The sequence below is a fragment of the Catharus ustulatus genome, chromosome 12 (assembly GCF_009819885.2).
Source record: "Catharus ustulatus isolate bCatUst1 chromosome 12, bCatUst1.pri.v2, whole genome shotgun sequence".
Taxonomy (NCBI): Eukaryota; Metazoa; Chordata; class Aves; order Passeriformes; family Turdidae; genus Catharus; species Catharus ustulatus.
In genome coordinates this window covers 15,907,349-15,923,721 of record NC_046232.1, presented here as the reverse complement: position 1 = coordinate 15,923,721, position 16,373 = coordinate 15,907,349, and the positions used below count along the sequence as shown (strand labels likewise).

Sequence of the window (16,373 nt, the reverse complement as noted above, 5' to 3'; positions counted from 1 at the left end):
AAGATGCAGCATAAGGGTGTGGGGGTTGGAGGGATGCACATGTGGAGGGGAAAACAGCAGGAGGTGGAGTGTAAGTATTTCTTCCTCAAATCATGTCAGATTTCTGTGCAAACTAACTTTCCTTAAAACATCTGTGTTCACTCAAGGTATGCCTGTATTTTCTTGTGAGGAGCTGAGAAAAAAATTCCACATTTGCACTGGCAAAAGACTTAAGAAAAAACAAAAAAAAAGACAATCTGTCTCATTTAGGTTATACAACATAATTGATCAGACTGCAGAGAATGCATCTTGGTAAAACAATTAGACATTCAATTTACTATATAAATTCAGCAATTTCCACACTAACACTTCTACACTATTAAAACGAGTCTAATGATTTCCAAACTACTTCCCTCGTTCTCTTGAAACAGAAACTCTTCCTTTCCTTCTTTCTCAGCTTTCTATCTGCAAGATCTAATTACAGATAATTATTTCACAGGAAAGTGGTAAGAGACTATTGTGATGGGCACAGAATCAAACTAATGGAGGTAATCCACTTTTGTTTAAAAGTCGCCTGTTCTGAATGCAAAGGGCAAAACTCTCAGAGCATTTATATTTTAGGTGATACAAATGATCTCCTGAGTTAAAATCTCGACAGTAATCCCATTTTAGCATGGAAGAGCTCTGCCTGTTGTCATCTTTCACTATGTTACATATTAAATTCAGACATAATTTTTCACACAAGTGGCTACACGCACAATCTATAGGGGCTGCAGTTCTGTAAGTTAAGAATGCATTGTGCACACAAGTGTATCACTGTTATTTCTTTTAACCACCATTAATTAAATGCTTTCCTTCCTCCTCTTGATCAGTATTGAGGTCTGCAATCTGTAACAGCTTTAGTTATCATTTAAGACTGTTCTTCTGACTTCAAGCCCACACATGTAGCTTCTTTTTCTTCCGGTTTTTTATTCATTTTGCAGAGAAATAGTGCTTGAGAACAGTACATAGTAAATTTGGGATTAAAAATATTAGGGAATCACATGTTAAAATTTCACTAAAAGGTGCTGAGATTAGCTTCTTACTAGCCATGTTGTAGTTTATTTTCCCATTCAGAGTTAATCAAATTACGACAGGAATCTTTAAATTTGTATAAATACATATAAAAATATCTGTACCCAACAGTGCCCCTTTACACTGTGCAGACTTCTTGAAAGCCCTTCACAAAAGAGATCAGAATCATCAGAGAGTACAGAAAGATGTATCTCTGATTAATACTTGAAATTTCAAATGTCACAGGTGTCAGGGAAGCAATTAACAAAGTCTTAATATGACTTTTTCAATGAACAAATTTTGCTTTTTCTGATTCACCCTACAGACTCGTGAGATTTAAGTGAAGGTTTTGGTTGCAGCCATAATGGGGATTTTACTGCTCCATCCCAACAGCACAGCCTTTAAAACACAGGTTGTATTGCAAAGACAGTTTCCTGGAGGCATTCATCATAAAGATATTGGATGCACTCCAGTCCCAGAGCTCACAGTCTTAAGTTTAGCAATTTTTGTAAAATCTCTTTCTTGAGGTAAATATGTGAAGGAAAACCCTCCAAAGTTCTGCAGTATCTCTTTTTCCAGAACATATCCCCTAATGCAGAAACGCTCTCTAACAACCTGGCATAAACAATTTAACTCTGCCTGGACAAACTCTGCACACATTAACACCTCTGTTTATTCATATACATTAACATTGTCTCCTGTTTATAGCATGCCTCTTATCCCAAAGGACACAAAAAGCACTCCATAAACGTTACTAACAGCCCTGTGCAGACTAAATAGAGGGATTATTTCATCCAGCACCAAAATGCAGCCAGCCCTCAGTGTCAGAGCCTGCAGCTGAACCACTCAAGGCTGTGGGATTTTAAGTGAGGAAGAGAAATTGGACCCAGCTGAAACTCTAAGGAGACTGCAGGTAGGCTGAGTGTAATAATTTAGCCGGTGATGTGCACTGACAGTGAGGGTTTGTTTTGTGATAGAAGGGTGACATGAAATGTTTCCTCACTAATTCAGAAGCAGACAAACACCCCAGGTGTTTGTGTTCAGCACCAGAGGTCCAAGGCATTCCTTATTCTACATGTTCCATGCCCTCCACAGACACTTCAGGTCCTATTTCAAGAACAATATTTTACCTTGAAAACAAATTATGCCTGGGAGAAGAACCATATTCCAGAGTCTGAAGGCATCCATACTATCTGAAACCCTGGGTCCAAAGGAATTAACAGGAGTGCCTGTGCCACAGAAGTTCTGCAGTCAGGTTTATCAGATTTGACTCCACTGTGAGCACCTCCAGCTTCAGTTAAATATTAAAAACATGCATATATTTAAAGGTTTAATCAACACAGTTGGAGGTTGAACAGGCTGAAAGAGACCATAATGAATTCTAACTCTATTCATAAATTGACCACAAAATTACTAAGTCAGATCCAGAAAATTTTGCTTTTTCCTTAAAGCCATGCAAATTATTTGAGGGCAGCTGGCTGCACTGCTGTGTGTAATGACCGAATATAACCCACAAACATTTTACTAAAGAATATTTCTTACAATGATGTTGTGAAATCCAGAAATCTCAAAACTCAACTTGGAAATCATGGAGACAATAAACATGGCACCTCATAATGCTGTTTTTCCAACAGAATCCTTTTCCAGATTAGACTGCATTTGAACCCTTCATAAAATATTATTTATAGGGTGTCAAAAAGTTTCTACACTGTAAAAACAATACCTGTTATTATGCACTTGGTGTTTATCCATTCTTGTTCTTCAAAAACTAGTGTATTTTTTTCCTGTTTTGATGCTACAGCCAATTTGCTGTGCTTAAGACAAAAAACATTTTTGCTCCACATAGGCATCAAAAATAAATTCAAACACGGAATCGTGGAATTGTTTGGGTTGGAAGGGATCTTAAAGATCAGGACACCTTCCATTAGACCAGGCTGCCCAGGGTCCCATCCAACCTGGCCTTGAGCACTTCCAGGGATTTACCTTTTCTTTAAGGTAAATCTACCACACAGACCTCACCAGTGCTGAATAGAATAAGCATTTCACTGATAGCTTTTGCCACACTAAACACCACCTGCCAGAAACCAGTAGGAAAAAGAAAGGGGGGAAGCCTAGGAAAAAATTAAAATAAAAGGGAAAAACCTAAGGAAGAATTGCTCCAGCATCAGAGACTGACTTGAGGCAAGCTGCAAACACTGCTTTATTTCTTAACTCTAAACAGAATATCAGAAGTAATGGAAGTAACTGTGAGAATGGAAGGAACAGATTCATCTTCAGCCACTTCTCCATGTGATGAGCAACAGCACTCAGCCAGAAAGAATTTCCTGCTCTGCAAAACCACAAACATTTGTAGAGCCAAAGGGCATTGTTCTTCTCAGTGAATAGTCTCAAACTATTTGAATGCCTAAAGTAAGAGAATGTTCTTATGAGTTACTGTTATTTAGTCAGCACATTGTGAAACCCTGGCCAGGTGAGAGCAGCAAACAACTGCAGGCAGGGTCCCCACCCTCAGGAAGTTCAGAGTTGTGGCAATGATTCTGCCAGCAGACAAGTATGGACAGACCAAAGAGGGTGCCCAGCAAAGGGAATGGTTCTTGGTGCTGCTGCATGTACCCAAAGCACAGATGTTCTTTGGGGAGATGGTGAAAGCCAAAGCCAAAGCAAGGAAGAGAGAGGTACTGCTAAGAAAACAACACTGTACAAATTCAGATAGAGTGGAATGGAATTAAAGAATCTTAGAAAAACACAACATCAAAGTGCAAACAGAAAAAAAGAGAGACCACTCTCAAAAGGAGCACAAAATCCCTGAGCATATAAAGATGTGGAGCAGTATCACCACAAAAATACAGGAAAATCCTGCCTCCTGATGCCACTGAGTTCCCACAGTATTTTGGGTTTTAGAGGCAGCTTGGGGGTGTCTTCATTCAGATTTTGGCTAATCAATTACCTTTTAATAGGTTTTAATAAACATGATGTAAACGTAACCTGGACATGACTGGAATAAGGACAGAAAAATACATCATGATTCTGGTAATGAAAACAAATTGATCAGTTAAAAAAAAAGAGTCAAAATCACTTTATTTTTTGTACTTACCCCATTCTCCCCTCCCCCCAAAAAAATTTTAAAAAATCTAACTCAAACCCAACTTACGTTCCCAAAAGCTCCTCATGCTTTTTGTTATCCTTTCTCCACACCTCAATGTCCAACATATCCTTCCTGTCAGAGAAGTAGTGAAAATCAAACTGTTCCCTCCACTGAGGATTTGCACTCTTACACAGTGTCTAGAAAACATGCAGTTATAATATTTACTTTTCTTAAACAGTATTTATTTTCACAGTAAATCAAAAAGAAAAAAATAAATCAATTCTACAGAACAAGGCTGGATGTTAGAGCATCAAGTACTCATTCCAACCAAAGCTCCCCAGCCCATCACTATAGTCTCATCTTCCTAAACATTCTGTTTCCTCCCTCTCAATAATATGAAAATACAGTTTTTATCTGAATGAATGGCTGGAAAAATTCAGAAATGCAAGGTAGACCCCACCAGCTCCACTTCCAATGGACTATGGTCATCATCCACCATCACAGACTGGAAGAAATCAGGAATAACCCTTTTGAGGACAATCCCCTGCAAACAGGTTTGAATGAATTAAGGAACCCAGAGCAGTATTTTTTCACCCTTATGTTAAGCAAACAGCTCAGCCTTCCAGATTCACAACACATTTCTTTAGCCATTAAAGAGGCACACAAAAAGGGATTGTAATGGGAATAACATCTATTAATTCTAAAGTAACTAAACCATTTGCTATTTTTCAAAACTACTTTTCTAAACAAAAAACATATCATGACCTTGGTTTGAGGTCTGATGTGAGGGACAGAGTGCAGGTTTCAAATGCGCCTACATGCAAATGTTATGTTCTGTGAACTTGCTCTGTACATTTTGTACAGGAGGAGGTTTGTTTTCTCCTCCTCTGCACTTCCAGTTCATGACATGTAGAGTTCTTGCTCTCTCAAAAGAGTATTATTTTAATTATAGCATTTCATATTAGACTTTCCAGATGAAAAGTGTATCCTTGGGAACCCCATTAATTTCTTAGATTCTTATATAACTGAACTGTATACAGATAAACACAGCCTAGAAGAATAAAATTTAATATCAAAACCATGGAACATTTTATCTGTTTCAGATTCTGCAATATGTAACACATTTTTCAAGAAAAGTACTTTAAAAGAGTAATAATTCCCCTGCACTGGAAGCCATTTCAGGTCTACTTTTCCAGCAGATCTAACACTGCAAGCCCAGCTTCTGTATTGGCAGAGAACAAAACACATGTGTGATGGATGCAGCTTTATTTCATTTCATATTAATGTCAAACATCCATCAACATGATAAGTACATTAAATGCACAAAACACTGATAACACACAATATTCCTAACTTGCTCTTTCTCTACTGGCATCAAAACAGAGCGAAATGTTAATGCTTCTGGGCTGGTCTCCTGGTGTTGAACTCACTTATATAAAAGAGTATCAAGAATAGTTGATCTGAGGTAGCAACACCAGTAAGAGAAGCACCTTACTGACTTCAGACAACTTAAGGAAATCCTTAATACTCACCTTGCTCTTGTATCTTTGATCTCCCAGTTTGAGGAGAATAAAGATCTCTGCCAAGCCCCCTCTGGGCATGTTCTTCCCCTCCAAGAGGGTGATGGTGACCAGCCCGTTCCACAGCTGGTTCTTGCGCAGAGACTCCGAGAGCCGCACGTTCCGCGTGAAACTCGACTGCAAAGCAAGGCAGCAACACGAAATGTTTCAAGACCCAAACACATTTTAATGCTCACGTTAACTGTGCTGTGAAAGCACAGCAGGAGTGAGAGAGGCACCATGCTTCCCTAAGGGTAAGCAGGCAATGGAAGGCAGTAGGATGCTGTGGATTTTCTGCCCGACTGTACTATGAAGGGATGGTGCTCAGTGTCACAGCAAAATCAGCAGGGTTTGAAACCACCAGAGAACTCTCCTTCAGCTGCCCTGGCTGAGCTCTGGCAAGAGCAGACTTTGAGCACTGAGAGCAATCTGGTACCTTGGATCAGGGAAAGGCACGGCAGAGCGATGGGGAACGGAGCAGGGCAGAAACTAAAGTAAACTCTTAAAACGTCTCCAGCTACATCCATAAAACGTGGGGCTGTCCTTTCTGGGGAGGCAGCCCAGGATCATAAAGCCCACAGCCAGGTGAAAGGCTGAGCAGCATCTTCCACCTCCTCCATCACTCAGCCACCCGCCTCAGCTCTTTGCCCGCTGCCTTTGCTGCTCCTGCTTCCAGAAACTGAGCCCACGAATCAAAAATACTGATGCCTGCTGAAAAACCACTGACACCAGCGGGCTCTTTATCTGGAGTTATGGTTACCTGGTAGCCACATTTGTTACCTCCGCAGCTTCATCTTGCGCAGCACGGCTGCGCTAACAGTTTGCTAACTGGCAATATTTTATTGGGCAGAGGATGATTAAATAGGCCTTTATTTGGGGGGGAGTGAGCTGGAAACATTAAAACTCAAGGCTACACTCTTCTTCCCGCAGTAAAAATCCTGCCATATTTTATCCTCCCGAAGCAACTTTTAACTCGCCACACTTTGGAGCTTCAATCATGTCATGTACAGGTGGGAGCAAGACGGAGGAGAAGATTTCACAAGTCACTTTAAAACAGGACGTGTTAGCTTTAAAAGCAAGGAAGAAATGTTGTTGCTAAATAAAACGATTGCAAAAGCACCTGATGTCTGAAGATTACTTTTTATGGATCAATTACCCGGCAACAAAATTCTTAAATCATAGGTGGTGAACTCACAAATTTTTTACTTGCTTTTTACTGGTTAAAATACCGAATTCTGAATCCCACAAGCATATTAATATACTTCTATTTAAACACCCCATTTGGCTTTCCTGGTGCAATGGGTAAAAATTCCTACCTTTAAAAAGAAAACGAGATTTTGATTCATAAATCCAGCTGCAATGTAATTTCTTTTCTCTTTTTTTTTTTTTTAAAGTTCGTCTTTTGGGCCAAAAAGCTAAAGCATGACTGTTCCCATGGACATACTTCAAAGTCCCAGCAGATATACTCCTCCCTAAACACTGCAACTATTTCAAAATCCTTTTTATAAAAAAGGGAGTAATGTCCACAAGGGATCAAAGGGCATTCTACAGTCTGGCAATCGCCTTAGAAAAATGGCAGTGCTTCCATGAAATATGCCCTAAAATAATTTTGCAGCTTGGTATGTCCTAATTTCGAATTGGATGTTTATCTTGGAAAGGCTTCTATCTAACTTGTCCATAAAACAGCTCCACTTAGCTCTATGAGCCCTGTGAAAATGGAATCCAAAGCTGGCTATTAAGGGGGCCTGGAGATTGCTTCCATATGGCGTAACAGCATGGGAGTGGAGGGCTAAGGCCTACAGCAGGCGCTGCTTGGCTTGAGCTCCCCATCTATCCATGGACACTCATTGCATTACACCATAACATCTGGATTATTGCTTGTAATGTCCCTGGGAAATATCCACTTCCCATCAAAGCCTTTATCTATCTCGCTTGTACTTTGAACATTTTAGTATTTAACATAGTCATGTTTGATGTGATGTACTCGCTGCTTTAGGAGCAAGGATTCTTCCCTCCCCCTCCTGCCCCTTTCTCGGAGGAGGAAGAGGTATTTGATGTTAGTTCACCCAAAAAAAAAAATTTTAAAAAAGAAAAAAAAACCAGATGAAGTTTATTATCCACGTTACAATTTCTTTTAAAAACAAAGCATCCAGCTCTCTTCAAAGCGTCCAGGCTGAACACAAAAGACAGTTGTTATCACTCAGTTTTCAAATCAAACTTGGATTCTTTTCTTTTCTTCATCCAGGCCAGTATTTTAGGGAGTCACTCAAGCACTGGGGACCTTCCTACCCCAGCTCTACAGCACACATAACCCCACCCTTGTAGCTGCTGACTTGACAGTTCAAAGGACTGTTGGGAGGTACCCAAACCATCCTGGATCCCACACAGCCCCAGGAAAAATCAGCACCTGCACTCAGTATTGCTGGAACACATTGCAGTGCACCAACCTTGACCTCCCAAAACAGGTGGCCACAAGCAAAGAGCCTCGTGCTTCCCCTCTCTGGCAGCTGCAGAAGCACTCTGTGCTCCTCTGGTCTCCAGCTCACAGGACCTGCATCAGATCCAGCATCACTTGAGAGCATCCCACTGCACAGTGGAGCCAAGAGGTTTGCAACTGGTTTAGGGCACGGTGCTGACCTGGAGCAGCTCCACACAGGCTCCCCCAGCTTCCCACCTCCCCCAGCCCAGCCCTGCCACTGGCACAGGGCTCTCTCCAAACTGAGCTGCTTGCCTTACAGCACACAAGGAATGCTTTGGATTTCCTGGACATGCCCAGGTCACCCGCACAGAGTCTGCTCAGCAGGTCTGGCACATTTCCTGTGCCTCGCAGCACCAAAGAGCCCCTCTGTACTTGCTCTGTGGCCACCTCTCCAGCCTCCCCAGGTATTTGGCAGGCTGTTCCTCTGACCACCCTGATGGAAATCCCAGGGAAACAGGCAGTGTCTCAGATTCCACTCTCAGTTTCTGGGAGGAAGCACGTCTGGGGAAAATCAGATGTGTGGTAGACCCACAGACCCAGGCCTTCAATGAGTCAACTTTAGTGCTGCCTAGGGAAGTCTGCACTATGGAAAATGCCTCCCAGGTGACAAGAAAATGATATTGCCTTGTTCATTTTAGACGTCTTACCTCCTGTCTGATACCCCACACCTACTCATTTCAAACTGATTTACACAGAGTTAATTGATTAAACTTCACAGCCTCCCTCTGAGTTGGCAAAACTACTGCAGAGCAGAGCACAGCCATTAGTCCAACAAAGTTACTCGGGCAAAGCAAGCATTGAAAAACCACTCCAAACACCCTCCCTTGCCTCCAGCCAGCACCACCCTAACCTGCCTTCATGACAAGATCAGAAAAGACAAAGCCCTGGTCCCTGCTGGCCAGAAAATGAGGACATAGCTGCTTAATCAGTGACAATTTTGAGGTGTTTTATCTATTCAGCTCTTCCTTTTGCTGTCACCTCCCAGGCTACTGATGCCTCCACTTTTGGGCACTGCAGCTCCTCCCCTGCTGAACCTGAGCCCTTTCCAGCTGGGCTCCCACACTGGATGCCAGCTCCCTCAAGCCTCCCCTGCTGTATTTTCCTGTAAGCTTTCTGCTCACACTCTGGCTACATCCCAGCCCCAAGTAAAGGTGCCTTGCTGAGGCACAGAAATTTGGCTGAAGCTGGGATCAGGCTACAGGGCTGGAAATTAAGAAATACATGATTTGTGATGGAAGCTGGCACATGTCCCAAGCACAAGGCATTAGGCTTGCTTATTCCTTCCCCTCATCATTTCTGAAATCAAGGTAGCCTTGAGGCCAGAATTTGAGGGTTGTCTCGAGACAGAGTTGTGATTTTGGCTGGGCTCTGTGTGCAAATAAGCAGTAATACCATAAAGGTCACCTTCATGAGCAGTTCATTGCTGTAAAATGGATAGAAACTGGAACTAAAGACATCCCTCAAACAAGCCAGTCAGGGGAAAAAAAAAAAAGCGCAGACAATAAGCACAAAAATATCCAGAAACCCGTATTCTTAAAACAAACTAGATATTTTTAAAGTCTAGGAACCCATGTTCACTGCAGATTTTGGGACTGTAACTCCTCAGATAAGTAATGAATAATCTCTGAAGCAAAAGTATGGCCTGGCCATAGAGTAGGACCTTGCCACAAATGGACCAGAAGTAGGTTCTTCTCCCAACTGCTTAGAAAAGACATTTGCCCAAAAAACATCCCTAAAAAACAGCTCTGAACAGAAAAAAATAAAATCAGTTTTCACATCACCACTCTCAAAATCTTGTTCCTGTTTTCAAAATTATTATAAAAGTTTCTGACATGAACTTTCAATTTTTTATCACTTTCTGGTTCTGGTTCAAAAAAGAAGAATGAGCAGGTGGGCTATATCCTGCCTTCACAGAGCCAAATACAGGAGCTGAACAAGAATGACAGAGCTTTGGAGGGGAAAGAACCAGCTCATTGACCCAGCTTCACAAAATCCTTTAGGAGCTCCAGTCTCCCTGATAACTCCATTTGTCTATAATCTCCCTCCATAGGCACCCAGCAAATCCCCTCTGGTGCATCAGGGCTGCTTTCAGATCTGTCTCTTTTCCTGACACACACATACATGCCCCAAGTTCAAACTTGTTTTTGAAGCAATAAAGAGATGCAGAAAAATTGTACATTTAAATGACATGGCGAGGTGGCCAAGTGTGAAGCGAGCCCATCTCTCCCATCCTTCATTTAAAAGGATGAGACAGGACAACAGAAAGCCTGCTGCAATCCCTGCGAAGAGGTCAGCGTCAAAACTGGGCCACGTAATTTGCCATTTGAGAAAACAACAACACACAAATAGGAGGACTCTTAGGACCTCTCCTCATTAGGCAGAGAAACCATTTCTGCAGAGGCAGATTCCCCTTGGGAAGGAGGAGAGGGCAGCGGGAAAGGCAAGTGAACCAACACGAGATTGGCACCACGAGGTGTGACCCTGAGCGAGCGAGTCCCTGCAGAGCTCCACTGCCCACGGGGATGGGGGAGAGAGCCAAACACAATGAGGCAGACAAAAATGAAACCTAACAGCCCACGCAGGAAAACAAAAAAAAAATAAAGAGAGAAAGGAGAGTGAGGGATTTTCCCCTGCAATGAGGAGTCTGGTCAGCCTTTCAGCCAATTTATTCAATCAGCTTAGGCTATCAAGGTGGCAATTCTGTCGCTTTTGTTTCAGGACTGAACTGCTGCAGGTCAATCCAGCCCAAGCAGGCCTGCTTATCTGCCTCCTGGATGTTCAACACTTGAAGGTTATTCAGCTGTGCAAATGCTGGAAATAGCGTGCAGGGCACTCAGGGTGAGACTCAAGCCACCCGGGACAAACAAGGGTACTGAGCATCAGCATGCTGGGCTCCAGCAGAGAGCTACCAACTCCCTCTGTGCCCCAGAAAGGAAAGCAGAACAGAGCAGAGAGCTTGTCAATACACAGATATGAGTGAATATAGTAATGCTGTCTAATAGCATCCTCATCTCTCTGCAATGCCACCCTCCATGAGGAAAAGAAGAAAGCCACACTCTTGAAAACAGCTCCCGGTGAGGACAATGCTGTTCTCAGCTCCTGTGAGAAATGAGGGATCTGAATGTGCTGCCCATGTCTTGAGAATCCACCCAAATATGCAATGATTCCCTTCCAGCAGCAGTGAAAAGTATATACTGTGTAATAATCAAGAGATACCTAAATCATGCAGTTCAACAGCTCTTGCTCCAAAATGATTTAAAAGACCATACTGAGTTGCTGGAATCCCTCCTGCTTACTCCCTGTAATGACCATGAGGCTACTGGGGCTGGACTGGAGATCTTGTGCTGCCACAGTTGCTGTTTTTGTCTGAAATGCAGCTCTTCCTTCAAAAAGAGAGGGAGCTCAGAGAACACACATGAAGAGAGTACAGTATCCAAAACAGCCCACATGAGCTCTGCTGCCAGTCTGACATGGAGCTGCAACAGGTATCCCTGCCATCAACATTTGGGGTAAATTTGGGAAGTCAGCAAGAATCCTGTGATTAATGTGAAAAGACTCATTTAGGACACTGATGTGCCAAATCTGCATTAAGACAACACAAAATGGTCAAATTAGAGGATAATCAGATTTCTTTCATGTAGGCAATACAGATTAAAAAACAGCTGTGAAAGTTATATTCATTTTGTCCATCCTTAAAATAAGTAATTTTTCCTGTATTTATAGAAGAGGAAAAGCTAAATATTACAATAGGGGTCAGTTGCAGTTCAGCACATTTAAAAAAAAAATCCCAGGAAAACTATTTCAAATAGAAAACTTTTATTTGCCTAAACCTGGAGAGAGGAAATTTAGATGTCTCAGTTCAGCACCTCAAATGGAAAGTATACTGTGTTTTCCGCCTGCAAAACACAACCAGAGTCAGCTCAGGAGCCAAAAAACAGACGAGCTTGTGGATCCATTACATAGCTCTCTCCATTTCCCCTGCCCTCCTTATTCCTGTATCTTTATCTCGTCCAGCAGCATTGTTTTCTACCCCATCATACTCTCTGGCTATTCTTCCATAACCTCTTGTGCCTTCCCCAGACACCTATATTCCCCATGCACACAATTTTTCTTCCTAGGCTTTATGTTCTGCCACAAACTGCTAGTACTGCTTCCACAGAGCAGAGTTTCCTAACTAAAGATGGTTATTGATGTACAGTACTAGTGTTTTAGTGCAGTAGCAGAATCAATAAACCAGGAAATACTGCTTTGTCAGATTTTTTCGGGCGCATGCTGGGAAATATTTTTTACTGCCTTTGGATGGTCACAGAGGTTTTCTTTAGAGATCACACTGGAGCATGAACTGTGTCTTCCCTAGGAAGAGCTGAAGCTCTCCTACCCTCTAGTGACTGGAACAGAACAGAGCACAGGGTTGAAGCTTTTTTCCTTTTAAACAATACTTTCATGTCTCCTAAATCAGCACCACGCTTCAGCATCAATTAATTTTATTTTGAAAGGTGTTAAGGCACAAGACAGTCTTGAGAGCTGAGAGGATGACAGCTAAAGGTCCAAAAGCATGTATGTAAAAAAAATATACAAAATGCAATGAGAGATTGCGTAAAAACAAAACAAAAAAAACCCCTAAATAAACTGAAAAAAACCTCAAAACTTCCAGTGACAGCAGCCAGGACAGAATTTTGGCTATTCTGAAGAAAAGAACCTGAGTTTAAAACCGTGACTCCCCTTCCCATGTACCAAAGCCAACCAGCATGCAGAGACAGCTGTGTGTGAAAGATGAGGATCAAGCAACACTGACCGAGCCAGGGCACAGTAATTTCCAGAGTTTTAGTTAAAAACTAAAGTGATGAGCTCTTCACTTATTCCATCACTGTCTATCATGTGGCATTCAGGGATGCCTGGCAGCTCTCTGCTCCAAGCACTGCAACATCCCTGCAATCAGGGCTCCAAAGGCTGTACTTTGCACTTCTTCTATTGACAAAAACATTCTTGCTGGCACAGTACCTGAAATGGTTGGCTCCTCTACACAGCACACCACGGTTGTAATGAATAAAACAAGAGGAGGTTAATGATTCAATTTATTTAGGCACAAACCGATAGTTACAGAGGGAAAATATCATGAGAACACACATCTTAAGAGCCAAATTCTGCTTTTCAGAGATTGAGACTGTACAGCTCTCAAGCTGAGTACTGGGGCTTGCAGTGTCTGTATCATTGTTATTTACTCAATAGCAAATTAAAGCTTTACAGAACACATAAAAAGCCACAGTCTGTTTCCTGAACAAGTTAAAATCTAATGCAAAAATGATACAGGAATATAAAAGTAATGGAAGCCTGCAGGGATCCTGAAGGAGACCAAGGGAAACATGTTTCATGGACATGTGGCAACACACAAATCTTGGAAATCCTGCTACAATGGAGGCAATGAAAACTCCCTGCTCAGACCTCCATCCCAAGAACAAAAGGAATTTCAAAACCCACAGGGATGACCAGAAGAAATACTGCCTCACCAAATTCCAGCCATGAGAGGCAGCCCCAAAGACAGAGGGGGGTCCAGGAGAGCCTCGTTCAGCTCCTGCCCCAGCCACCATCCAGGTGCTCTGAAACAACTCAAACCCTCCACACCTCCTTTCATTTTGGTTGAATTGACACCCTTTCCTTAGTACAGAATGTTGTCCTCTCTTTCTACAGCTCTCTGTGGATGGGGTCTTATGTTCACTTGCCACTAGACACTACCACAGCACCCACAATTACAACAGCAATTTCCCATCATGATGAATAGAAAAATCAAAAAGCAAGGGTTACCACAGCCATCACACTTCTGAGTTTTCATTTGTTTAGCCTGTTTCTGAGGTGGACACAGATTTGGGGAGGGGACCTTAATTTTCTTTAAGTGGAAAAAAAAATATGAATTACCTTGGATGAAGTTCTTTTCTTTCGACTTGACCATCTCTGTTCATGAGTCCCCATTATGGTACCAAAGAGAATCCAGGGAAAGGAAACAGGTAAGGGGTAAAATGGGGAAAGTGTTTAGTAAAATAATTCAAACAGCAGCTTGTCAAATGAGTTAGAAAAGCCTATTACAAAATAGGGGGCTAAATCTACAACTGCATCTTCATCTACCTTCCTTGCCTCATGGAACATAACAATCAACAAACTCAAAATACCTGCATTGCACCAAAAAAAGAGGCAATAAAAAAAAGTAATTGAGAATAAAAAGTGGAGGGACCCAGAGCCATTAGTAAGAAACATGGCTTATACTTTTGGTGCCATCTGGTTCTACAGTAAGCTAATTTAAAAAGGGGGGGAAAAAAATCATCTTGCTGTTAAGTGCTAATGTGGACAGAGCTATTTCACTGTTCTGACTCCTTTGGAAATGGCTGAGCAATCTGCATTTGAAATATGAGGGCTTAAAACATTGTCTTTAAAAAAAATTACAGTGTGCACCAGCTCTTCTATCATCTGCACTCTGAATGTTAACTAAGCACCCAAGAGCACCAAAAGCTGCTATTTAAACCAATAAGCTTTGTTTCACTGGCTAGGTCCACTTTAGCCCAGGCCTTACTAAAAATCCTACAATTCCCGAGGTTCTTCTGACTAAACTAACTTTTTTGCTAAAGTAACTTTATATTTTTGCTTCACCCCTTCCTGCAATTCAGTAACACATGCCAACAATGCTGTCTTGTACAAGCTGGAGTTCACATTCCAAATAAAAGCCATCTCATAATATAAATATATAAATACACCATTATTATAAATATTGCCATTAAGCTTTCAAATAATCACATAGTGAGGTAAAAATAACTCTGTCATTACCTTGTTATTAATTAAGACTTTACAATTCTCAAAAAGGCATCTATTTCAAAAATAAATATGAACAGCAGATATCCCACATTGGCTTCTTCTCATTTTGCTTTCCAAGCCCTTGAAACATTTATGTTTCTATAAATAATTCCATTCAGGCTGGAATTCCACACCTATAATTCAATAATGTGCTGTAAACAGCAAGTTTCATACTCGACTCTGCAGAAAACTTGTAGAAAAATTCTCTCTTAATAAGTGTAACACATATTTTAAATTAGGTCTGGTTTTTAAGACAGTCCAAGTTAATTGCTTGATCTTGGGTATTCTCCACCCCTTGCTGGCCAGGAACAGGATTAGTTCACCAATATTTGTATAAAACACTAGGAGAAAACTTTAAAAATAGAAGCAAAAAAAGCCATGTGCAGGACCTGAAATTTAAAAAAACTATCAGCTTCAGTTAGGGCATCCCCAGTCTCTGCCCAGCTTCTTTGGGTTTATAACATCACTAATCATCACATTTCTGCATGAGGAGCCAAGCAATTAACTCAGTGAAGAAACTGTCAGTGGGAAGATCAGGGTTTTACAGCAACCTCCTCCTCTCAGCCTGCTGCTCCTCCACAGGACTGGGGCAGTTTAAGTCTTAACAACCATACTCAATTTCTAGATTTCACATGGATAAGTTTTTTCATTGTTTAAAAAAAAAAGAAAAAGAAAAAGAAAAAAACAAAAGAAAAAAGAAAAAAACAAAAGAAAAAACCAAAAACAACCAAAAAAGGGAAATATAATAGCATTTTTTCAACCTGCCCATCGCAGTGCTGGACACAAGCCCAGAGCACAGAGAGCGCTGCCACAGTGCACATCACAGTGACAAGAGAGAAACATCCAGCTACAAATGTCTACACAACTTTAACCCAGCTAAATACAAGGCTTTTTTTTTTTAAAAAAGTTATCTCTATCTCAATTTCAATATTGAGTCTCAGAGGATGAAAATAAAGGTGGCATTTCCCAGTAAATCAGATTATGCCAGCTTCTCTTTTCTCCCCCCTACAAATTCCAGCTATAAATTTGATTTCCTAAGCCACTTACATTTCTCTTGAAGTCTCCTTGCTTGACTGCTAGACTCAAGTTTAATACAATCACTCCCATGTCATCTTCTAAACTGTTGGGATCTTCCAGTTTTAAAACCTGTTCAGTAGTTCTACAAGGCAAGAAAGAAAGAAAAAAAAAAAAAAAGTTGTGCATTTATTGACTCCAGTTAACTCGAGTTGATTATTAAAGGTCAGGCTGAGCTGTGCAAATTTCAGCTTCTTGTCTGAAATTCCCAATATTGAGTTTAAATGTTAAAATGGGAAACCTGGAGAGTTCTTTCTTGGTTCTGACAAAATACATCCCTCATTTAATAATGCACCACAGTGTT

General features: G+C 41.3%; 1 protein-coding gene across 2 annotated transcripts in view; it reads right to left on the bottom strand.

Annotated features, from left to right (window-relative positions):
- Positions 1–16,373, bottom strand: part of MCTP2 (multiple C2 and transmembrane domain containing 2) — a 117,176-nt gene that overhangs the window by 65,799 nt on the left and 35,004 nt on the right. Inside the window, exons 8-11 of one of the 2 annotated variants that reach the window (XM_033071097.2) lie at positions 16,043–16,154; positions 14,069–14,104; positions 5,650–5,814; positions 4,184–4,314 (exon numbers count right to left, since the gene is read on the bottom strand). In XM_033071097.2, the coding sequence (XP_032926988.1) occupies positions 4,184–4,314; positions 5,650–5,814; positions 14,069–14,104; positions 16,043–16,154 (444 nt within the window). Of the gene's footprint in view, positions 1–4,183; positions 4,315–5,649; positions 5,815–14,068; positions 14,105–16,042; positions 16,155–16,373 lie in introns of those variants that run through there. The other variant, XM_033071098.1, reaches the window with a different exon arrangement.